The sequence below is a fragment of the Nelumbo lutea genome, chromosome 8 (assembly GCF_056320005.1).
Source record: "Nelumbo lutea isolate HS-2025 chromosome 8, American lotus-T2T, whole genome shotgun sequence".
Taxonomy (NCBI): Eukaryota; Viridiplantae; Streptophyta; class Magnoliopsida; order Proteales; family Nelumbonaceae; genus Nelumbo; species Nelumbo lutea.
This window is the reverse complement of record NC_142691.1, coordinates 2,811,216-2,837,653: the sequence shown is the minus strand read 5'-3', so window position 1 is coordinate 2,837,653 and position 26,438 is coordinate 2,811,216. Positions and strand designations below refer to the sequence as shown.

General features: G+C 42.6%; 1 protein-coding gene across 1 annotated transcript in view; it reads left to right on the top strand.

Moving 5' to 3' along the window:
- Positions 1-14,562: 14,562 nt before the first annotated feature.
- LOC148842186 (uncharacterized) overlaps positions 14,563-26,438 on the top strand; it is a 43,096-nt gene continuing 31,220 nt past the window's right edge. The window contains exons 1-3 of the mRNA XM_088957630.1: positions 14,563-14,996; positions 15,633-15,672; positions 23,662-23,732. Of these exons, the coding sequence (XP_088813756.1) occupies positions 14,783-14,996; positions 15,633-15,672; positions 23,662-23,732 (325 nt within the window). The 5' untranslated portion in view covers positions 14,563-14,782. The remainder of the gene's footprint in view (positions 14,997-15,632; positions 15,673-23,661; positions 23,733-26,438) is intronic.

Here is a 26,438-nt window from a genome sequence, read left to right as displayed (position 1 = left end):
GCACCTCCTCCCCAGGGTCAAGGGACTTCGGGGGGTGCCGAGTTCGGGGCACCCTGACCCCTTTTGAGACCCGAGCTCCTCCCAATGGACCTCAGGCCACTCCCAAGCAAGAACGCATTGATTCTTCTTTGGATGCCCCAAGGCACAAAGACCTCGAGTCAGCTAGCTTGGCATGACCAGCTACAGGCAGCCCGTCACTTAAGGGACGGCCCAGCTCAGGGCAATTCATAGGAGAACAGCTCGGTATACCATAGGAGGGTGTCCTGCCCGACTGTCGTACCTGACAAACCTGCGAATTGTAGGCATGTCCCCTCGCCACGCCTGCCACCTTTAGGAAGGCGTCTCACACTTAACAGACACGTACCCTGCACGACGGCCCCGCGTGTGCCACCTCAGCCCTGCCTGTAACGACTATGGCAGACTGACAGTGGCGGTTATACCTGCCTTGTCAGAAGTCAGAGAGCCGGGAGAAACGGAATTCAGCTATAAAGAACTTATCCTCAAGGAACAAGGTATCTGAAATCACTAGTGCAACCTACACTCTTAGCCTTCGTTCTCTCTTTGTCTCCTGTATGCAATACTAACTTAAGCATCGAAGCGTTCCCGCCGGGAAAGCCCCCGGGACTTCTTCCTCCTTCCTCTCATTTTAGGTACATCTCAGGAGCCACGCGAGCGCCAGCTAGGAGTGACCGAAAGCATACTCTACTGATATGATGGCTTTGCTAGATATTGTATAAGGGCCATGATTGAATTTCTTTGTATTTGATTGAGAGGACCTGCCAATTCATTAAAATTACGGGTTAGCTCAAAAATCAAATCCAAGAGTCGATCTAATCTAATCCAACCGGGTTGATGATTCATCAAGTGTTTGGTTGAGTGCTTTCAGAAAAATTGCAAAATAATTTGTGGAGAAAATATTATTTTGATATTTCTTGCAATTGGAACAATACTTTCACCTTTTTATTGATTATAACGCATCTAAATTGTTTATCGAATAAAAATTTGTCTTGAATTGTGTAAGAATCATCTATTGAGGGGAATTTTGTTTGTCCAGCATCAAGTCATTTTTCATTATTCAACTTATGTGGTGTATATGGGTGCTTATCTAAAAAAAATAGTAAAAAAAAAAGTTTTTCAATCATTTTTTCATTTTTCAAGATAAATATCATACAAAACATTTATTAAATAAATGCCAATGGACTAAACAGCCCGAAAAGATAGTTATGCTGATTGAAGAAACGGTTTTTTTTTCAATTATTCAAGAAGCTCCCTCTCTCAAAAAACTCAAGGCCTATTCAATACAACAACATAATGTGATAAAAAACCTGTGTGTTTTCTCGTGATATAATATTGTCATGTTATCATGTCCGCCCATTTTTGCCATGAAAATAAATCTTGTGGTTAATCTAGACTATATCTGATGGAGTGAGATTTGGCCCGACCTCTTGGCCACCCAACCTTGCCTTTTGCCTTACGTACATGCCCTATTTTGACTATCTAGTGGGTGATTTGTCTAACACGGGTCGTTTCTTGTTGGATTCGGCTAGGTTAGTCCTAAACGGACTCAAACTCCTACTTCTAATTAGACTACTTACTTTTAATGGTACTACAATTCCTTCTAAGAATAGGGGACAAGATAAGGGAGAATGGGATAAGGGATAAGGTAGGCGAGTTCTCTTGACATGTCCAGATAAGGGTGGGCCCACCCTATGAGCAGTCATGTGGGCCCCGCTTTGCTGCTGCTGTCGGGTGCGTGCGTGCAGCTCATGGTGCCGCCGTTGCCGCGCAGTGCGTGCGTGCGGCTCATGGTGCTGGTCGTGTGCACGTTGTTGCCGTGTGGTGTGGGTGCTCATAACATCACTCCCCTCCTGGACTACGAGCTTGTCCTCAAACTCGAGGTCTGGATAAGCGTTGTGGAGATCGGTCCAGGGGATCCAGGTGGCCTCTGCTGGAGGTAGTCCCTTCCATTCCACTAAAACCTTGAAGGTGCCTTAATGGATGCGGGACCGGATGAGGGCGCGGGGCTGGAGGATAGGTCTGCCGTCCTGCAAAGGGGGTAGGGGAGGCACATGGTCGGGAGGAGTGCCAACATAAAGCTTTAAGAGGGGCACATGGATGGTGTCATGGATCCTGCTGTGCTCCGGGAGCTTAAGTTGATAAGCTACCTTTCCTATCTTCTGTAGAATCTTGAAGGGCCCATAGAATTTGGGGGTTAGCTTAGGGGGCCCCCGGCGCTTGAGAGACAGCTGCCTGTATGGTCGGAGTTTCAGCCAAACGTACTGCCCCGGTTCGAAGGTGACATCGCGGTGCCACTGATCGTAGGCGTGTTTCATGCGTGCCTGTGCCTGCTGTAAGCGCAAGGAGACTTCGGCTAGGAGGGCATCGCGAGCTTGGAGGCTGCGGTCCACTTCTTCCAATCGTGTTGAGCCCGACTCGTAGGACAGAAGGCGTGGAGGATCTCGATCGTACACAACTCCAAAAGGGAGTCATTCCAAGGGAGGAGTGATAAGATGTATTGTACTAGTATTCAGCCCATGGGAGGTACTCCACCCAGCGTCGTGGCTGGTCACCTACGAAGCAGCGAAGGTACATCTCAATTGTCCAGTTCACCACCTCCGTTTGGCCGTCTGACTGTGGATGGTAGGCTGAGGAGAAGGTGAGGGTCATGCCCTGTAATCGAAATAGTTCCTTCCAGAAGGTGCTTATGAAGATTGGGTCCCGGTCACTGACGATGGACTCGGGGAGTCCATGTAAACGAAAAATGTGGGTGAAGAAGGTATGGGTGACCGAGATTGCGGTATAAGGATGGGATAAAGGGAGGAAGTGAGCATATTTGGAGAACCGGTCCACTACCACGAATAGGACTGACTTCCCCCCGACTCTGGGCAGCCCTTCGATGAAATCCATGGCAATATCGGCCCAGATCTGCGTTGGGAGGGAGAGAGGTTGGAGCAGGCCTGTGGGGTGCAGATTTCCCATTTTTGTTGTTGGCAAACTGCGTAGTTCTGGATAAAGTCCCGCATTGAGGCCCTCATAGCTTGCCAGTGGACGTCAGCGTGAATACGATGCAGCGTTTTTTGGATACCCTCGTGTGTAGAGTGGTGTATGCTGGCGATGATGGAGGGGATTAGGGGGCAATCGACGGGTAGGTAGATCTTCTTTTTGTAGAGCACCAGCCCATCGTAGAGAGACCAGTTCGGGTTAGCAGACCAAGACTGTATTTGTTGGACCAGGTCATTCCATTCTGAAGACTGTGCAGTGTGTTCCGAATGTTATCCAGCAGGGTGGCTCGTGGTTGGGATATCGCATGGAGGAGCATACTATCTTCTTCTTGTCGGGACAGGGCATTTTCTGCATGGTTCAGGGACCCTGCCTTGTAGTCCACTTGGAAATCGAAACCCAGAAGCTTGCTGACCCAATGTTGTTGTGGGGAGGTGGTCAGTCATTGTTCCAGCAAATATTTGAGGCTATAGTGGTCTGTTTTGACGATGAAAGGTCTACCCCAGAAGTATAGCCTCCAATGTTGTACTGCCTTGGCTAGGCCAATGAGCTCGCGTTCATAGGCGGGTAATTTGAGATGGTGGTCCGCTAGCTTGCGGCTGAAAAAGGCTATCGGGTGCCCTTGCTGCTGAAGGATGGCTCCTATGCTTGTGCCAGAAGCATCACACTCGACTGTGAACTCAAGATCAAAGTTCGATAGCTGGAGGACTGGTGTGGAAGAGAGGGCTTCCCTTAGGCTTACGAAGGCTGCACCGGCTGTGCTATCCCAGTGGAAGGCATTTTCCTTGAGCAGGTTGGTAAGCGGGGCTGCTAACAGACCGTAATTCTGTATGAACTTTCGGTAGTACCCTGTTAGCCCTAGGAACCCCACGGAGGGCCTTGGCGGACTGTGGCCGAGGTCAGTCCTTGATGGCCTGAATTTTGGAGTTGTCCATAGTTACACCTTGCCCGCTGATTACATGCCCAAGTTAAAGGACTTGGCGTTCCCCAAAGAAACACTTGGATCTTTTAAGGAAGAGTCAGTGCTACTTTAGGAGCTCGAGCATGATCCGTAGATGCTGAATGTGTTCCACCCACGTCTTGTTATAGACCAAGATGTTGTCGAAGAAGATCAGTACATATTTATTGAGGTGGGAGTGGAAGACTTCATTCATTAGGGCCTGGAATGTGGAAGGGGCGTTGCAGAGGCCGAATGGCATAACTAGGAACTCGAAATGGCCATGATGCATCCTAAAGGCTATCTTTTCTACATCTGCGGAAGACATGCTGACCTGGAAATAGCCTGACTTGAGGTCTAATTTGGAGAAGAATTGTGCGCCATGGAGTTCGTCCAATAATTCGTCTACGATGGGGATCGGGAATTTATCTTTGACGGTTTGGCTATTGAGTTCCCTATAGTCCACACAAAATTTCCAAGTCCCATCCTGTTTGGGTACCAATAGAACTAGGGAGGAAAAAGGGGAGTGGTTGGGTCGAATGATCCCCTGTTGTAACATATCTACGCATTGCTTCTCTAACTCATCTTTCTGTCGATGGGGGTAGCGATAGGGCCGAACCACGACCGGGTCTGACCCTACTATTAGAGGGATCCGGTGGTCGCAGGCTCTAGGAGGTGGGAGGCCCTTGGGTTCTTGGAAAATGGCTGAGTAATCAGTGAGAAGCCTCTCCACATCAGTTGTGCACGAATTCTCTCTATGGAGTGCATGTAGTTGTGTCTTGGTCCTTGTCCGGGTTCCATACCAAGTAATCGGTTTGCCATCTGAGTGGAAGGTCATAGTCAGGGCAGTGAAGTACCACAAGATTGGGCCTAGTGTGATTAGCCATTTGACGCTTAGGACAATGTCAAATTCGTCCAAGGATAGTACAAATAAATCTGCTCAGAAGGATTCTTTTTCAACTTGAATTCTGGTGTTCTTGCAGATACTGGAGCTGTGAACTCTTTCCCCGTTCACCACTGCTACTTGTAGTTGTGGCCTTACTTCAATGGGCAACTCCAACTTGCGGGCCGCCTGATTGCTGATGAAATTGTGGGTGCTTCCAGAATCTACTAAAATGCGCATGGGTTTCCCCGTCACTAGTGCCCTTAGTTGCATTGTCTGGGAGGTTCTGATCCCTATGATTGCGAGGAGTGAGATCTCGGGTTCAGTTGGTGATGGCTCTTCCTCATCCTCTTCAGTCTCGTCTACTAGAAGACAGAATAGTTTCTTGCATCTATGCCTTGCGGAGTATAGATCATCGCAATTGAAACACTGCCCCTTCCCGCACCATTCTGCCATCTCAGCTCGGGACAGATGTTGGATGGGAGGTGACACCTTGTTGCTTCCTGCCTGTGATACTGGTCTAGAGGGGTTACCGGTGTGGGTCCTCTGCTCCCTGTTGGGCGCAGGGGTAGACACTCCCGTTGGCCTTGACGATGCCCAAGTCGTGGCTGGCCGTCCAATGCTGAAGGGTTCATGAGTAAGCTGCATCTTCTGTTCAAAGGCGTAGGCGAGGTTCATTGCTGTAACCAGATTTGGGGGGTGCTGCATCTCTACGTCTACCCTTAAGGGTTCTATCAGCCATGCTGTGAACATGTCCACTTGCTAATCTAGCCTAACCGTGGCTGCTCTGGCAAGCAAGGCTTGGAACTGGCATTGATAATCAGCCACGGTTTCCGTTTGCTTGAGATTGATTAGCTCACCCAGCGGGTTGCTCGTCATCGGGGGTCCAAACCTGAGGAGGCAATAGGACCTGAACTGCTCCCAACTGAGCCCGAGTTCTTCTTGCTCCACACGATAGAACCAAAGTTGTGCCTCTTCCGTAAGGTGGAAGGCTGCCAGGCTGACCTTGTCTCTGTCATCCGTGCGCTGGTTGCGAAAGAACTGCTTGCAGTGGTACAACCATCCTAATGGGTCTCCGGTGTCGTCGTAAGATGGAAATTCGAGCCAGCTGTACTTGGGGACAACTATAGCCGTCGGGGCGGTGGCTTGATGTTCGTTAGCTGATTCTGTCCCGTCCGTATGTCGACTGCTGGTAGAGGCTAATCCCTCAGAATTCTTTTCTTTGCTGGAGAGGAACGCTTCTAGCAGGCGACGCAGCTCCCGAACGTCATCTTTGAAGGGATAGGATATCCATCACATGGACGCCCAAAGATTACAGAATAAGGGGGCGAATTTCAAAAATTTTTCTCTCCCTTCAACTGGGAATCGAATCCCCTATTTAGAAAATCATATTTTCAAGGATCATTCTTGAACCACAAACAGAACCAGATCTGAACCAAAATGATTAGGGAGGGATTATACCTGATACAGAGAAGCAGTATCTCCCAATGGAGGTGTTCACGCCCAAGGAATGATCCAAAATCTGCTCCCACTGAAGATGGCACAGTGCAGGGTGGAGCAGAACCAGTAGTGTTCTTCCAAAAGGACTTGACCCTTCGCAAGAATCAACTGGGTGCTTTGTCAATACAACTCCAACCAATCTTTTCTCCAAAAGATTGGTATCAAGATCAAATCTTGATTTTTCCCAAGAACTGGAGATTGAACTGCTGGAGGCGGCGGTTGCAGGAAGGAGGCGGCAAGAGAGTGTTTGCAGGGTGCAGAATTCTCTCTTCTTGTAATCTCAGCTCTGAAGACAAGAGTGTGTTGGTTGCATTGCATATCTAAAGGCTGCTGCCCCCTCATCCTTTTATAATCTTAAAGGGATCAGCTCCTAATCCCATTAGGAGTTGCTAACTCAAATCATATTTAGATTAAAAGTCCCTCTAAGTGATAAGGAATAACTCTTATCTTATCTGCGGATTAGATCAACCATCTCCTAATCTAATTAGGAGGCTTCCAGATCTAAATCTTATTTAGATCTTGGACTCTCTAAGTGGATAGGGTCTGGGCCTAATTCTATTAGCTGACCCATCTCAGAATTCGCCCCTTAAGTGACTAATCAAATTAGCCCAGTTCAAAATGGGCTTAAGGCCCATTTAAGGTTATGTATTCATTTAGCCTTCCAAACTGCTGCCCAGTTGGGCTTCCTTGTATGGCGTGGGACCCAAAAATTGATCTACACATCAGCCACATGGGTTCTACCCAGCCTTTGTTACAAGGCCTGGCCGAATACACTGTTATAGACAGTGCACCCCCTAAAAACCATCTCATGGTCTCTATGGGCCCAACACTTACCCTAAGTGGTCATTGGGCCAAGCCACCTTGTAACACCCAGGGACTGTGGGAAGATGCAAAATTAGCCCATCAGGTATTATCCTCAATGGCCTTACACTTAACCTCTCAGCCCATAATGATCATACACTACCCGGCTAGAGAGGGCCTCTCCCTCAGCTGCAAGGAACAGTGTTGCACTCTCTGCTTATATGGATCCCGGGAATTAAAACCTTTTGCAAATCATTTTGAAACCATAATATATATACTTTTATATCTCATATAAAATATATTTTGCAAAACAAATCTCAACGATTGAAATCGGCTACCGGCAGTTTTGGTTTCCATCAGTGAGAGTTCATCCCCGACCATTACCTTTGTCCGACAAAGGGGCTGATCCTGTCACTATGATCACCCACTCAGATGAATTCTCAGACAGTCCCAACATACCCAGGTTTTGATCCCCGCTAAGGATCTCACTGAATGGTATATTAAAGATAGCCCAATCTGACACCTAGTGCAGTATCATAATCGAGTTTAGGGGTCAGGTGTAAGTTTCCAGTTTTGCCTATCAATCTCCGAGATCTAGGGCAATACTGGAAATCTGGTCCAATTCAAAGATTCAATTAATTCTACACTGTATGTGCCTAGGGTCTCACCCCGGCAGCTGAGACAAGCCACCCCAACCGACTTGGTGGCACCACAGTGTTAGCCTTGTTAGGATAGATCTCCCAGCCGACCCACAGCCGACCCACTGCCTATGCTTCAGTTCATGGACTCTGAAAGACAGCGGCTCCTATTCCCCCATGACGGTAGGCTCTGATACCAAGATGTTATGGGCCCGAGCGTAGGATCGCGTCACGGGTCGCTCCACGGCAGGAACCTTTGATCTTTCCTTGCCTTTTGCCTTGCGTACAGGCCCTATTTTGACTATCTAGTGGGTGATTTGTCCAAGAGATCACGTAACTCTCCTTTACTCTCTTTCTTGACTGAATATTCGATATCCTCATTCAATAGTGGCATCTCCTTAAATAGGAGGTTACAAGAGGAGGGTTCCTTGTTGAATTCGGCTAGGTTAGTCCTAAACGAACTCAAACTCCTACTTCTAATTAGACTACTTACTTTTAATGGTACTATAATTCCTTCTAAGAATAGGGGACAAGATAAGGGAGAATGGGATAAGGGATAAGGTAGGCGAGTTCTATTGACGTGTCTAGATAAGGGTGGGCCTACCCTATGAGCTATCATGTGGGCCCCGCTCTGCTGTTGCTGCTGCTGTCGGGTGCGTGTGCGGGGCTCATGGTGCTGTCGCCGTGCTGCGCGTGCGCGCGGTGCCGCTGCCGCGCCACTCATGGTGCCATTGCCGTGCGGTGCTGGTCATGTGCGCGCTACTGCCTCAACTGCTGCCGTGTGGTGCGGGTGCTCATAACAGGGTGACCTGGCAAAAGCGACAGTTTGGCACGGCAGTGCGCTCAGGGCACAAGCTCCGAGAAGAACCCGCGGTCCGAGCTCCCCAAAAAGAGCCCAAACTCTCCCTTTGACCCCGAGCCTTACGAGGAACGCAAAGGGCAACAACCCGAACTGGCCCACCCCAGAGCAGTTCAGGTCACACTTCTATCTGAACTCAAGACTTCACCTTGCACACCACTCCGACACTTCGTCTCCAGGCCGCCGAACTGAACAACCGTACCTGACACCAAAGGAGTCCGTATCCTGAGTTGGCGCGCCTGACTGACTTAGGATCTAACACTTGACAGCTGCACTTCATCGGCCACCTGCCACTGCCACCTCTAGTTACAGAGATGGCTCCGACAAAGAGAGCAGTGGCGGTTGTCTGCCCCAGCAGAGGTGATGACACCCGAACTGGCAGAAGTGCAGAGGTAATGATACTCAACCTGCCATGAGCTTGGGAGTGAGTGCGTGAAGTGGTTATAAAAGACCCTCTTCCCCCCAAAAATGGAGGTACGTGAAAACTTTGCACCATCTGATTTTTTATCTTGCCTTTGAGAAAATACTAACTTGAGCTTCGGAGCACTCTCACCGGGTTCCTCCCCAGAGACTACTCACTTTCTTCCCCGTTTCAGGCACCTTTTACTCCAGTCAGAGACAAGATCGTTGACAGCTAGGACCGATCGGATTGTGCTCCATCAATATCCATTAGAGGAAGAACCCATAGGAACATACACTTAATTACTTTTCAACCATATGAAAAGCTACCCATTGTTAAGTAGTAATTATAATATTGGAATAATATAAAATTTCTTTAACAATAGACTTTAAGTGGTAAAGAACATAGAAAAGCTTCTTGGTAAAGAATGCATGTAAAAATACATAAAAGTAAGAAATCAGTATAGAAAAACTTAGATAAGGAAATATCACCTAATATTCAGATAAAGAAATATTACCTGAATGGATTTGTCGGTTGACATGAATATCAACCAACTTATCATTATAAACTCTAGCTGGCAAGCTAGAATTTGAGTTTTATGGATTAAAAAACAAAAAAGACTTAGACAATGATATATCACCTGAAGGGATTTGCTGGTTCACATGAAGCTCAACCAATTTATGACATGGGTTCACCCTTGTCCTTAGTTAGCAAATTAGATATATTGAGTTTTCTGAAAATAAGGGTTGAACTTACGAGGTATGAAAATGATCTGAAATTACAATATTTTCTGATCTGCAATAGATATTGTAATAGACTAATAGGGGAAACTCAACATTTATTTATTGTACACAAACTAAACTAATAGTGACTTTGGAACACCACACCCCTCCCCAAAAATCAAAGGAAAATTAAAGCAAAATAATAATAATAATAATAATAATAATAATAATAATAATAATAATAATGATTTTTTATATAATAAATGATGAAGTATGATCATTTAACAAAATCATATACGTTTTCAAAAAATTAATTAAAACAGTGAGCGGGAGAGGTTTTGCTTTTTTTTTTTCTCAGCTAAAATATGATAATACCCCCCAACTCCTGCAAATCACCACTATTCATCGACTACCATGAGAAGCGGGGAGAGAAGGACAAAGAACGGCTCAGGATGTAAAGACAGGCAACGTGATCTCCCACTTCGATGCCCAATTGGGCGACATTGGCTTGGTGTGGTGGCTGGAGCATAACAGAAATAGAGGAAGCAAGAACTCTGAGAAAAGAACTTGTGTTTATTAAGAGGTTTGATACAACGTGAATCGCAACAAACTAACTACAACAAAATTAACGAGGACCAGTTTTGATTGACAGACACAAATAGGACCGGTGGCACAATTGGGTATCTGTCGCCTGAACACTTCCAAAAACAAAGCATTGCCACGGCAAAATCTGATGTTTTAAGCTTTGGGTTTGTTGTCTTTGAGGTGGCCTCTGGTCGGTGAGCTATTGATCTCACATATCCAGATGAGCATATCATCCTGCTTGACTTGATAAGACAACTATCAGATAAGGGCAGGTTCTTGCAAGCTGGGGATGATAGGTTCAAAGGATGGATCTTACAAGCTTTCTGAAATGGAACGTTTGATCCATATCGGGCTCCTGTTTTCTCTCAGTGACCTTCAATCCAGGCCTACGGGTTATGTTAGCACTTGCCGGAACTTGTATTGGTCCGTTGCCACCTCTTCCATCGTTACATATCTATCTTTCATTGTTCCATCGGGTTGGGGGGTGATTGAAACGTGGATCATGCTCTTGCTCTTGATGCTCACATCAGGCTCCAACACGCTTCCCTCAGGAAAATGGTGGAAGTCGGATGGGGGAAAGGGAGATGAGGAACAATGTCGTTCTAAGGAGGAAGAGGATGAACGGTGACGTAAGTTTAAGAAAGTACAATTTGATAAAAAAAAATAATTTTTTGTCTGATCACTATTTTGGCAATATTTGTGAAAATATATATGATTTTGCCAATTCAGCAAATTTTATTTTATTTTTTATAAAAAGTCATAATAATAATAATAATAATGCAACGCTCATAATTTATTTAATAGTTAAGGGCTATTTACTAAAAAACTCCTCGTAGAATATAGTCTTGTAGATTTACTAAATTATACCTATATATAACACCCCTTATAGTTTTCAATCAATTTACTTAATCAACACCATGTTAGTTGGAAGTGGAAAATTATAGCTTTAACCATAACATCAATTTAAGCAAATTTAATCGAAAGAAACTAAAAATGAAAAATGCCATTCTTGCCTTTGATAAAATGCAAACCATCACTCCATTTAATTAGTTTTTGCTCTCTATTGGAAGAAATAAGATATATTGTTACTGACGAGTAACCTGGATGCCTTTATTTTCTCTTATTTTTCAATTTTCTGAAACCAAACACTGTTTAATATGGTAGATCTAGAAGACAAATATTGTTTCTTTCTTAAAGTTTGATATGAAGTGCTAGGTGTATTTTTGAAATAAACAATTTTGGGCTCACACCTTTGACAAAAATGTTGATTAAATAAATAAGTTACAAACTATAAAGGGTTTTAATAAGATGTAGACTATAGGGTAGGTTTTAGTTAATTTGCAAAATTATAGAAAGTGTTTTAGTAAATCATGGATCCTATAATTAAACTCCAAAAAAAAAAATTCAATGGTAGAAAGTGGACATCCTTTTAGACCAAAAAATAAAAGAAAATATAGACAAAATAATGAACCTGCTCCAAATTTGATTGGTCACAGATGAAAAAAGAGATCATTGTTAACATAAATTCATGAGGTCTATTAATTATCTTTCCATAATGCTGATAATTGTTATTACTTCATGTAAAAAATGACAATCTCTATTCATTTTTTTCATTATGTGTTTCTCTCACTATATCTATCATTACTCCGGAACTTCTTTGATGCATGGGCTTTGTTAAACGAAATTGGAGAAGGAGCTTTGTAACATTTCCAAGCAGGTTGAGCCAACCCAACCATAATTTTATTAAAACAAACTAATACTAATATTTTTTTTAACTTTTCTATTAATTTTAAAGATTTTTTTTCATAATTTTATTGATGTTTATTATATTTTATTAAATGTAGTTTTTTTTATCAAATTTAAATGAACTTAAAATTATAATTTTTATCAATAATATCAATTGATAATTATTTTTATTATACTTAAGTATATTCTTAAAATACTTTTATTATATTTAATTAATTTTTTTATTATTTTCAAATAGAACATAAATGGATTATAATTTTTGTGATGTTTATTTGTGCTAATTAATTTTAAAATGTGACTAATTTTTTTTATAAATGTTTTTATCAATAAAATTAAAATCCAATGGTAGAAAGTAGGTATCCTTGTAAATAGATACTGGCACAGGGCACCTCACACTAACTATACAGGCACATCTCACCATGCACTGGGAACATCTCCTATACTTAAAAGTTATTATTCACGGGAGGAGTTCTCAATACATGGTGAGATGGGCGAGGTTGGTGTGAGGCACCCTGTGTGAGGAGCAGATCCCAATTCGAATCAACACGCCAATGTCCCGTGCATATGAACTTATGTGCTTCAGCGCTCCTCATACCAACCCCACAGAAAATCACGGCCATTGGAACATCTTCCAAAATACAAATACGGATGATATTCTCAATGCACGACTAAAAGTTCTCTGAGGTTGTTGTAAGTTGCAAATCCATATACCTTGTCTATTTGTGAGGAGATCCCGTGTGACTAATAAAGTGATAATTGCCTCTGCTTCGAGTTGAGATCTGTTCCTTACCAAGTGTGCCTCACACTGACCTCACAGTCACATCCCACCCTATATTGGGAACATCTCCCCATGAATAATAAATACAAATTTAGGAGATCTTCCTGATATGCAGGCCAAGACAGGTTGTGAGGTTAGCATGAGGAGCAAATCTGGACTCCTCTGCTTCACGTCAAAACGACCAACTACATATTTTTGTCACTATCATTCCTACACATTTTAGGATGCATTTTTTTAACTCAAAGGGGCTATTATTGTCTTTTAATTATCAAGGCATCCCATTCAATAATGAGTCCGGATTCAGTGGGCCCTTAGGTTCATGGGGCGCGTGAACCCTCCAATAGTAGGCGTGCACGTTGCCTCTTTCACTCTCTCTTTTCCATTACTCTAAGTAACATTAAATAGTCGGTTTTCCTTGTCAGGCCGATTCAACTAGATGGGAAAAAACAAAATCAATTGAAAACCCAACACTCCCATTCTTTTCCCCCTTTGTTTGAACTCCCTTTCCTCATTTTCACCCGAGCCCTGGCTCAAGAACACAAGACCACCAACGGCATCCTCACTGTTTCACCGAGCTCCAATGGCTTGCATTCAACCAACAACAAGATTCAACCTCTGGCGGTTGGATTCAACCACCAGTGGCATCCTCACTGTTTCACCATGCACTTAACCAATGTGCATCCAACTCACTCATAACGTTGCCATCAAAACCCAAAACACCAATCAAACAAAACCTCCCAATACACGAACAACTCTTAAAGAAAAATGATACAAAATGATGAGAAACACCACAACCCCAAACAATCACCACCATCCACCATTTCAAAATGGTTTCCTCACTGGCGAAACAGTGATGACGCCACTGGTGGTCTTGTGTTCTTGAGCTAGGACCTGGGTGAAAAATGAGGAAAGGGAGTTCAAATTAAGGTTTAAAAAATCGACAAGGAAACGGGACCGTTTTACCTATTGGTTTTTGGGTCAACGGTTCAACCATTCGAGTCGAACGGTTCGAATGGTTTGCATATTAGGGCAAATGTTTATATGAGATTTGCCCTAATATGCAAACCTCATATAAGAAAGAAGAGATGTCGGCTGAGAAAGCTAGAAAGTAGAAGGAGAACTATTGTTGGCTGAGAAAGAAAAAAAAGAAAGAAGAAGAAGGAAGGAGGGAAAGAGAGAAGGAAGAGGAGGATGATTGGATGCTCACCAGCGACAGCAATGGTGAGGTGGCAGCAAAAGATGCAGATCTGAGATTTGAGTTCTTGGATCTCATATTTGAGATCGATTTCTCTAAAACACTTATAGAAGAAAGTCTTCTTCTTCTTTTTCTTATTCTCTTTGTGCTAGATCCCAGATCTGAGTTCGTGTCTCAGACTTAATCTCAGATCAGAGTTCTCCTCTTTGCAACTTTATATTGTGAACCGCTGGTTGGGTCAAACGAGTCAATGGTTTGACCATCCGGATCATTGGTTTTTTGATAAAGTCAATGGGTTTTGACCCAATAACGGATTAGAGGTGAAAACGGAACCAATTTTTTGGACAATTTTCAGGCCAAGTGGTCCGACCATCCGGGTCAACGAAGGTTCAAAAACATTGGTTCAAACGAAGGGATGAAAGAATGGGGTGTTGGGTTTTCGATTGATTTTGCTTTTCCCATCCGGTTGAACCAGTTTGACAAGGAAAAAGGACTATTTTACGTTACTCAGAGTAACGGAATAGAGTGAGCCGAAGAGGCAACGTCCACGCCTCCTATTGGAGGGTTCACGGAGGCGCCCCGTGAACCTAAACAATTGAACTGGAAAAAGCGGATAAGACACCTGTCTGTCTCTTTCTGACGACACCTCGGTTTACCGCTATCCTCAACGCTCAACCAATGTTTTACATTAGCAAAGCAGAGCTGAGCTAGCCGGAACGATTGTAATGTTCTTTCGACATGGCAATGACTCCGACCAGCGTTCGCCTTAGCGGCCTCTCCAATGCCACATTCCTTCGTCCTATGGCACCAAACCATCTCGTCTCCTCCTTGGTATCCAAAGGAAAGAAGCCTTGCCGCATAATATGCGCATCGGTTCCTCCAGATAGGCGAGATAGCAGGCGCTCCGTCTCCATGGCCCTCTTTCTCTCACAGTGGCTCTCTATCCCTAAACGTGCGTCTCTTCCCCTCTCTTTTGACTTTCCAGTCATCTTGTCTAGTGTTCGTTGCAGGGTAAGCCGGATGCCGACGAGAGAAGATAGGCTCATTTTCATTCAAGAAAATTTGGGATAAAAGGATGATAAAATTGAAACACAGATGGAGGAAAACCTTCATGGAATCAATTCACGTAAAACCTGTCACATTTAGTCTGCGCTTGTTTTAACGTAGAAGGGGAGGGAACCAAAGTTTTCCCCGTAAAAAAGGGCGAAAATATGAGTGAAATACTGTCTAGAAAATGTCAGATTCTTTTACATTGGATCGAGTTTAGCCTTAGGGCGGGGAGTAGCTCTGTGAAATGGTAAAAGTAGAAAATCTATGGCTTTCGCGTTGAATTAATGTTTTATTTGTCTTGCTACCTTTCCCCCTTTTTATTTGCAGACTTGCAGTGTTCCGTTTGTTTCACCTTAAAATAGGCGGTTTTTTTGGATCTATCATTTTTTGGTTATTTCTGCCTATTTTACGGCCAAAGCTTTATTTCCCACCATTTTACATATAAACGAGTATTTCAATTTTCAATCTGTTAAGTTTCAGTTATAGTGAAATTATTTCAACAATTTAGAGTGTTCACAATAGTATATTTCTTCTGCAGATGCTAGCGCGGGAAGCATTTTGGATAAGTACGTGAAGAGGTAAGACTGCAGTCTAAATTCACGGTTCTGACAATTTTTTTCCAACAGTGTGAAATGTTGTTTTTATGTTGTTGGTGCATCATAGACGTGGTCCACGTGGCTTGCCAACGTATTAATTTGAATCTTTTAATCATGGAACATATTTTGTAGGAAATATATCAAAAGAACAGGTCGATTGCACCCTGCAAACTAACTGATACTCTGACACACAAATTTTATTTTGTCTTCTATCCATGTTTTCACCATAATGTGGAATGTCAAGAATTTTCAGAATACTGATTCTTTTTAGACTGGTCTATGGGATCTTCTGCCGTGATCATTAGACTGAATCAAGAAAGTTAAACATTCTTAGAACATGACACCTTTGATTTATCCCAAACAAGAATGACAAGTTCAATCAAACAAACAAGGCTATATAGGCTAATTCACTTTATCCAGTACTCTTATTGTGAACAAATAATAATCAAGAAAATGCATTAGCTTGACTCGTTATGAATTAAATCAATAACCGCATATTCAAAATTTAAATTTATTGATACCTAATTGAATCTTAAATCATAGAAAAATCTTTATAAAATTAAATGCATGAACCAAGCCAATTATGCCTTAAATGGGGTTATTGTAGAGTTGAAAAGTCATTAAACTGCCCCAAAACATGTTAGAAAAAGAAGATTTATTAAAGCAAAATCAGTTTCAACCAACTAGAAAACTGGAATAATCTTTAGAAGATTTATTAAAGCAAAATCAGTTTCAACCAACTTGAAAACTGGAATAATCTTAATCTCCTCTGGCCCTGGTCAGTAGAGTTCTGATCTCGAGAAGGAGAAGAACTAAAAGGGAGAAGAGGAAGAGGAACAGATGTTTCGAGAGAAAAATAAACAAGGACAGCAAGCTGAGCCAAGCTTTAGTGGATCCACATGTGATATTCTCGGGGAGCACATGGATTTTAAAAAGGGTGATGAGATGGGCTTGGAACAAATGGATTTGAAACAAAAACATAATAGGGGGCCTAGAAGGGGTAAATTACTTAGTCTAGAATTGAAGAGTGAGCCCAGTGACGATGGGGGTTTGGCCCAAAAGTATATTGGGGGTAAGCAGATTAAAGAGGCGATAGAGAAAGTGATGACAGAAGAGGCTGATTGCGATGCCGAAGGATGCGATGCCGAAGGATTTGTTTGGATAATGGCAGTGTTCCTCCCTTAAAATAAGATTGCAGTGACTATTCGGGAGGAGGACGGGGGTGGAAAAAGAAGTGCGGAAGAGAAGGGGGGGGACAGGTAGACTGTGAAGACAACCATTTGCATCAAGAGGAAGGGGAGGATGACGAAGCCAAACAGGACATCACTGAGGTTGAGGGAGGAATTTAGGAAAGAGATGAAAAGGATGATTGGGGAGAGAAAATGATGGTAGGAGAAGAAGAGAATGGCAAAAAGACAACTGAGGTTTTACTCAAGAGGGATGAGATAATAATAGAAGAAGAGGGGGAAATCAATCAAGGGGATGAGGTGGTCAGGTCTTTATGAGCAGAGGAAATGAGAGCGTTGGATGAATTAGTGGGGAAGGGAGTAGGAGAAGTGGAAAACGATTTAATTGAGAAGAAAAGAGGGGAGCAAGAATCATGGATTGAAGAAAAGGGAATGAAGGAGGAAGGTGTTAGGTCCGACATAGAAGCAAGCCCAAACAATGTGACCCAGGCCCATCACGCTCAAACTCCAATCTAGAGCATTTTGTGGATCATGCGCACAACATCACCTCTAGGCTCGTTTACACACACCGTCCACGTCATGAGGAGTGATCAGAGTTTGTTAGAGGTTGTTGTCCTCTTGTCGTGCATTATAAATATCTGTAATAAGCTGTGTAAGGGGATATGAAAGAAAACCCTATTAGTATCTTCTTTACCTCTCTCCTTTTCCTTCTTTCCCTCTACTTTTCTCTCCTTCCCTCTTATCTATTTCAAGAGGGTGATCTCCCTTGAACCAGCTCCACTAGTAGCGAGTTCCGAAGGTAATAGATCCATCAATTGGTATCAGAGCCTAGTCTCGATGCTGACCACCAGGTCTACATCGACAGAAGAAAGGATTGATCGAATCAAAGGGGAGGTGCGATAGACCACCAATGAGTTGAGGGACATTAAGGAGACACTCTCAGCATTGGTCAGACAGTTCGAACGGATGTCTGCAACACCTAGAGCTTCGGAAGCCGAGGGGTCTAGCAACAGCGGCAACATGCAAGGTGAAGTCTTCCCCATCAAGGCCACCAAGATAGACTTTCTGCTCTACTCAGGTGATGACCCTGTTCCTTGGATATATCGGGCCGAACGTTACTTTGAATTTCATGAGACCCCAGCTGACCAAAGAATCCCTATTGCCGCCATTCACATGGACGGCGAAGCCATCATGTGGTATCAATGGTATTGTAAGACCCACCCACAGGTCACCTGGTTAGATCTAACCAAAACTTTACGAGAACTTCAATGAGTCCCTCTCAAGAGTGAGAGAAACGGGGACGGTGAGGGAATACCAGAATGAATTTGAACGGTTGGCCACTCATGTTCGTGGCTGGCTGGAGGCCGCTCTAGTGGGATGTTTTATAGGAGGATTAAGGGATGATATAAGGATCAAAGTAGATATCTTGCAACCAACAACCTTGATTGTGGTGGTTGTCCTAGCAAAGCTTCAGGAAGAAAGGTTGGACCGATTTAAGAAGCTTGGAAAGCCCACTAGACCTTAGGCGGGCCCAATACAAAAAATCCTTATCCCAAGACTGAACCGAACCTAGGTCCACTTCTTCCAACACCCACCATTCCAACAACTACTACCGCTAAGCTTGCACCACCCTCCAAGAAACCGAGAGCATTGACCCTTTCCTTACCGAAAACTGTCATGGATAGAGATGCAGGCCAGAAGGGAGAAGGGACTTTGCTATAACCGTGACGAGAAATTCGTTTCGGATCACAAGTGCAAGGTCCAACATGTGTACCTCCTGCAAGTAGAAGAAGAGGAGGAACCTAAGCCCCCTTCAAAAGATCCTGGGGTCGGTGGTACCGGAAGTCGAATATTGTGTTATTTCCCTTCAAGCTCTGGCAGGATACTAGACCCCAAGAACCATGCGGGTCCATGGGCATATCTTGGGGAGGAGGGTGGCCGTTTTGATTGATAGTGGGAGTGGGAGTTCTTTGAACTTCATAACTCCCGGACTAGCTCGACAACTGGGGCTAATGATTGAGATAGTTCCACCATTTGCAGTGAATGTAGCCAACGGTCACCGTATCACTTACGAAGGGAGGTGTAAGTCAGTTGAGCTCAAGATTCAGGGGTATACCTTTAGGGTGGACCTACAACCTTTGGAGTTCACGGGAGCAGATGTGGTTTTGGGCATACAGTGGCTATAGTTATTGGGCCCTGTGGTATGTAATTGGGCCGAACTGACGATGCAATTCACACATGAAGGCAGTTCCTATACCCTAAATGGGGTTAAAAACTAACCCATAACCACAGAGAACTTGGAAGTTATCCTCAAAAACTGCTAACACAGTGCTACCCCCTTACTTATGAGCATGGGCTCGATGCCTATTGGGCCCACCATCGTCCCTTCCTCTGAAGATATAGGCCTTTTTCCGGATCAAGCCCAACAACTTTAGCTGTTACTTCAAACCTACTCTGACAATTTTCAAGAGCCCACTACCCTACCAGCCCCTTGAGGGTAGAAGTGGAACAGATGGTGAATGAGTTGTTAGACAAAGGTTTTATTCAGCCCAGTAGTAGCCCATTTTTGTCACCCGTTATTTTGGTGAAGAAGAAAGATAACAACTGGAGATTCTGTGTAGATAACAGAGCATTGAACAACATCACGGTGAAGGACTGGTATCCAAAATACCCTTGATTGAAGAACTATTCGATAAGTTGGGTGAAGCTAAGTATTTTTCTGAGTGCATCTAGAGGACATTCACAAAACTATATTCAGGACCTCGGATGGGCATTTTGAGTTCCTAGTGTTGCCTTTTGGTTTGACCAACACTCCTTCCACATTCCAAAGGCTCATGAATGAGATCTTTAAGCCCTACCTATGCCTATTTGTGCTTGTTTTCTTTGATAATATACTTGTTTATAGCTTGAGCTGGGCCACTCATTTGGAACATTTGTAGTGTACATTGGGCTTACTACGCCTCCATCAACTGTTTGCTAAACCTCAAAGTGTTCCTTTGGACAGACCCAAATTAGCTACCTGGGGCACATAATCTCTAATGGGCAGGTGCACACCGATCAAAAAAAAAAAAAAGCCTGCATGGTCACATGGGCTAGGCCCACCTCTCCATGGGCCCTCAGAGGGTTCCTAGGGTTCACCGGTTATTATCGGTGGTTCATCAAAGGGTATGGGATCCTTGCAGCACCCCTCACTCAATTGTTAAAGAAGCACTCCTTCGAGTGGGATCAGAAAGCTGAAGAGGCTTTTCAATTACTCAAGAAGGCAATGATGACACCACCTACATTGGTCCTTCTTGATTTCAACCTAGAATTCGTGGTGGAGGCTGATGCATTAGGTAAGGGAATAGGCGCGGCCCTAATGCAGCAAGGTCGGCCACTGGCCTTCTTCAGTAAAGCCCTCTCTCCTCAAGCTCAAGCCAAGTCAACTTATGAGAAGGAGCTCATGGCAATCACTATAGCAGTTCAGAAATGGAGAGCTTATCTCCTAGGCTGAAGGTTCGTTGTTAGGATGGACCAACACAGCATCAAGCATCTGCTGGAGTAGTGAGTCTTGGGCCCTGAACCAACAAAAATGGGCCTATAAGTTGTTGGGGTTTGATTTGTCATTGTATATAAACCTGGGCCTTCTAATGCTATGGCTGATGCACTCTCCCGGGTAGATGACTTTCACATGATGGGCGTGTCATAGCCGACCTATCCCTTGATGGACCAGCTAAGACAAGAGGCCCATGAGGACCCTCACCTAGCTCAGATACGGGCCCAAACCCTTGAAGGTCCCACACTTACTTTAGGGTGCGTCATGAAAAATGGTATTCTCTTCTACAAAGGTCGAATGGTGGTATCTGACAGGTCCAAGCATTACCGGGAATTGCTACGGATTTTTCATGACTCGGCTCAAGGGGGTCATTCCGGAGCTCTCTGCACCCATAAGTGTTTAACAACCCATTATCATTGGAAGGGCATGAAATGGTACAGGAGTATGTTGCAAGATGTGCGACTTGCCTAGAACAAAAATATAGCATGCAAACACCATCTGGGTTATTGCAGCCTTTGCCCATACTGGAGAAAGTTTGGGAAGAAGTTTCCATGGACTTCATAACCGGGTTTCCCGTATCTCAAAGGATGTCAGTAGTGTTGGTGGTGGTAGACCGGTTAAGTAAGTATGCACACTTTATTGCACTCTCCCGATCCTACTCACAAACCATAGTGGCCCATGCCTACATACGGGAAGTGGCCAAACTCCACAGAACCCCCCACTCCATTTTGACCGATTGAGATCCCCTCTTCATGAGTACCTTTTGGCAGGCCTACTTCAGAGCTCAAGGGGTACAAATGCTACACTCAACCAATTATCACCCTCAGACGGATGGACAGCCTGAAGTAGTCAACCATTGCTTGGAAACATATCTAAAGTGCTTTGTGGGAGATAAACCCAAGTAGTGGGTCCAATGGTTACCATGGGCCGATTATTGGTATAATACCACGTTCCAAATCTCAGCTGGAACCACCCCTTTTAAGGTGCTTTACGGGTGTGACCCCCCATCCATCTTACCTTATGAAATAGGTATGTCGCCAGTAGCCGAAGTTGAAGCCCAACTTCTGCAGAATGCAAGTTGCACCCCATTCTCCCTCATTTAACAGAGGTTGGAGAAGCGGTGTTTGAAACTCAGTGGATTAAGGATCTTTGTTGGGTGAAATGTGGCGGCATGGCCCATAAACAAGCTCTAGTTGTGTGGCATGGCCTCCTCAAGAGGATGCCACTTGGGAAGACTACGACCAACTCCAAAAGCAGTTTCCCACCATTGACCTTGATGACAAGGCCATTCTTGATGGGGAAGGGAATGTTAGGTCCGACATAGAAGCAAGCCCAGACAATGTGACCCAGGCCCATCACACTCAAGCCCCAATCCAGAGCATTCCGCGGATCATGCGCACAACACCACCTCTGAGGTTCGTTTACACGCGCTGTCCATGTCATGAGGAGTGATCAGAGTTTGTTAGAGGTTGTTGTCCTCTCGTCATGCATTATAAATATCTGTAATAAGCTGCGTAAGGGGATATTAAAGAAAACCCTATTAGTATCTTCTTTGCCACTTTCCTTTTCCTTCTTCTCCTCTGCTTTTCTCTCCTTCCCACTCATCTATTTCAGGAGGGTGAGCTCCCTCGAACCAGCTCCACTAGTAGCGAGTTCCGAAGGTAATAGATCCATCAGAAGGAGATAAGATTGGAGATGGAGTTCGAATTTACAAAAGGGAGTATAAAACTTTTCCCTTAGAAGAAAGTAGAGAAGGAAGTTCAGGGAAGGATGATGAACTTATGGTGGATGAGGTCCATGAGGTAGAGAAGAATTGTGATTTCGAGGAAGTGATAAACAAGGAAGTGGAAGTCAGCAGCAAAATTCTGGGGCTGTTCTTCTTAGGAGGGGAGGAGTTCGCCAAGGAAGCATTCAGATCGGTAGAGGAGAAAATGGGGAGAAAGAGAGTAGTGCCACTCCAGTGCTTGGTGGAAATTTTGACAATTCTGAAAAGGAAGTAATTGTTGGAGATGCCAGGACAATTAGAGATGGTGGGGATGCTCTCAAGAAGGAGGAGGATTTATCTGAGGGGATGTTGGTTTCAGATGGGGGTCAAAAGCTGGAGGGGAGTCTGGAAGAAGCCGTGAAAACACTTAATACATTTAGGAGATTCAGAACTCAAAATAACAGAAAAAGTCAGCAGCAAGTTCCAGTTTCAAAAGTCTTTGCATGGATAAAAGGAGGCTTATATGGCATTGGGCCTAATACACCCGTCAAAAAACACAAAAGATCAGAGAAAAGGCGAATAGAAGAGTGTTCTCAAAAAGCTGATAAGAAGAGTCATTGAGTGGGAATCTTGTTTGGGTTTGGGCAGTAGGGGTGGGTTTCCGAAGGTTGTCAATTTTGGTTGGTATGGTTTGGCTTTTGCCTTAGTGTTGCAGTGTGGTTTTATTTTTCTTCTTTTTAGCTGGGTCGAGGATTCTTGTTTGGGCTGGTTTGTCGGGCCTGGGGTTTCTTTGTTTGGTATCTATTTTTTGCTTCCCCTCGGGTGATTGCTTATCACCTTCCTTTGTAATTGCTTTTTTTTTTTATTTAATACAAATTTTTATTTTATCTTCAAAAAAAGATTATAATTTAATACCCATGGGCCTTGGCTTGGACCCATCAACAACAAATTTTGTAGTAAAAAGTTGTTCCAAAACGGAAGACCAGGTGTCCAAGGAATGTCCATGCACACCTCTTGATGTGTTTCAGGTCCATTAACCTGTGAGTGCCTGGGACCCCCTCAGGTGCATTGGGAGTGCCATGGATGCACCTGAGTTGGATGGTGTAGGAAGATGAAAGATCATTGAGAACCATAAGCCATCTGTGCCATGGTCAATCAGTTTCCCCATATAGTTGGGATAAGGCATGAATGATGATGATGTATACAACCTCAGTTTGAAAATAAAATTGCAAGACTACATCTAACATAGTCTCCATTTGAGAATAGATTGTATTACTGGCACTTTTGTCTGCTGTATGGAAATTATTTAAAATATATTAAATAGTATATATTTGGTAAGCTGCATTATCTACTTAGTGAAACAATAATTGGGCATTTACTTGATATGCAAATGTTGCATTGGTTACATTTTGTTTCTATGAGTCATTTTTTTCCTGCAGTTCTAGAAACCTGAATTTGCCATTTCAGATTTATTTTAAGAGACTAGTCTAATAAGTCTGCTTCATTGTTGAAGTTTACATTTTTTTTTTAATGTTGCACACCAGGAAAAAGCTTGATCCACTAGAGGCATATGTACCCCCTGTTATTTTGACTCAATTGCAGATAAAGGATTTAGGTGCTGATCTTTATCCTTCTTTATGTTTCCTTTGTCTGCACTCTTCTTAAATTTGGAGATAACACTCAAATCTTCATTTTTTTTTCTCCCTATAGTTCTCTTTATTTCATATCATCCCCATTCCCCACTCAATCTATGAATTATTGGTAATGCTTAGTGTATTGTGTGCAAGGTTTAAAATTTCGCAACGTATCGGCCGATACGTTGCGTTTCGTTGAAGATCTGAATCCGGTACATGGAACATACAGAATCTGTATGTTTCGTTTATTTTCGTTAGTACTGGTCCGATACTGGCCCGTATCGGTCCGTTTCGGGTCTGGATCAGCCGATACAGTCCGATACACTGCATGTATTGACCGATACAACTTGAAATTCAAATTTGAATTTAATGACTCTTAATTCAAATTTATTTTCCCTCCTCTCTTAATATTAGTAACTTTTCAAATTCAAATTTAATGACTCTTAATTAATTATCACATTTAATAACACGCTATTAAAGGCAAATTGAATAGTGCATTTAAGGCAATGTTCAAATTCAAATTTGAATTTGACATGCCACTAACTTGCCTATTAAAAATCACAAATAGGGGACAAAGGGATTTGAACCCTACTCATTTGTTTGTAACGACTACAAGTCCACCACTATGCCATACCACAAGTGTTTGTCATATAAATTTGTATTTTAATTCTTAGTTAAATTCGTTTGTTAGTGGATGACTACTAATAAAAGCTAAAATTCATCATTAAAATATATATAATAAATATCAATGTTTAAAGAACCGGGTTGGACATCAGCCTAGAAAAGGGAGAGTTCATAGGTTAGAGGTTCAACTGAGGTCAAATTGTGATGACGTAATATATTATATATATCATATATCATATATATTGTATTATATATATACAATATTATAAATTATATATTGGATTCTAATATATTCAAATTATATAGTTGTATTCTTTTATAACATATATTTTTTATTTTAATTTCAATTTTTTTATAAGTCACCTATATTGAAAAGTTACCCAAAATAAAAACAAAGGTCACTGCAATAGGAAATCTGAGCAAAACGTTATGGCCTTTATAAGCTTGCATTAATGTGCTAAAACAATTTAAAAAATCAGTTGTTTTTCTAAAACCAGAACTGGTTCACTAGTTTTCGAGTTTGACTAGTCGGGTTGGCAATTTTGGCAAATTTTTAACCCAATCTAGTCATGGTCCAACCGGTCCAATAGGCCAATCGGTCCTATTTTCTAAAAAATGGTAAATATTAATACAAATTATATTGATTCTTTAAATACTATGGTATGTATACATACACAAACATTTTAATTATTTCATCATTTTCATCAGTTTCCAATTATGTCTCAATATTTCACACTTTGTATAAATCACTGAAATATGGATTTTTATGTTTAAATAGCTTATTTGAAGTGATATAAAACTCATATTTATTATAATTAACATAGGTTTTTAGGATTTATATGAGTTTCTTAGTGTATCCATGCATATCTTAATTTTTTGTTTGTATCCATGTGTATCTTAAGCGTATCTCGATATGTCTCTTAAAATTGTCTCTCCGATACACATTGCGTTTCCGATACTTTAAACCTTGATTGTGTGTGTCGTCAATAGTTGTTGAACGATGCTATTCTAGAATAATTGTTTCTTTGGTAGGTTAACCATTATTGGCTCCAAAATTCAGACAACAAAAGAAAAAAAATCATAAACATCTACTAAATTTACTCAATAAGAGCATTCTCATTTGATCATCACTTGATTATTTAGTTTCTTTGGAGTTACAATTTAATATTAATATACTCAAATAATGTAGAAACCACTGATTTGATCCCCACCTCTTTCTATTGTACTCGTATACAACTACTAGTTATTTAAGTGTCAGTCCACAATTAGTTGTTAGTCTTTTATTAGGACTTTAATTGTTGTCTTTTATTAGGATTTTAATTTTGCCATGTAAGCAGTCTTATCCTTACTTTAGAATTAATATAAATAGAAAGAGGGGGGCGGCAGATTAAGCATCATCTTCTTTTTTGAAATCCTTCCTTCGAAATCTTCTTCTCTTCTTTTCTCCTTCTCCTCTCATCCTCTTAATTTTCTGTTGGTTATACACCACAGCTTGGGCTGTTAGTAGTCTCATGCGACTACATGGTATCAGAGCCAACCTAGGAAATCTTATGATAGTTTGACATGGTTGGCTGCATAAGAATTTCCTAGGGTTGGAAAATTTCTAGCAAAAAGGATAATCGGCTGAGTCTTGGAGATTTTTGGTGATGCATCAGAGGATGACCAACAATTAGGAAGAATCAGAAGGAAGAACCCTCAAGATTAGGGTTCAGACTTGTTTTTGAAGGTTGCGGCCAGAAAGTCAGAAGGAAGAACCCTCAAGATTAGGGTTCAGACTTATCTTTGAAGGTTGCAGCCAGAGCTTTGTTGAAGTAAGTGAATCTTTTCTATCAAAAGGATTACCTTTTCTGGTTATTTCAAAGGTTTGACTAAAGTTTTTTTCCTCCTGAACTGTTCTTAATACATTAAAAGAATAGCTTTTTGGTTACTTTAAGAGGCGCGATTGAGAGATCCCCTCCTTTCCTAGCCATTAATTGTGTTCTTGGCTTGTTTCTTGACCTTTGACTGGTTCTAGGTTCAAGATTCTAGTTTCTTGGCTGTCGCCAATTCTAGGGCTGCAGTTA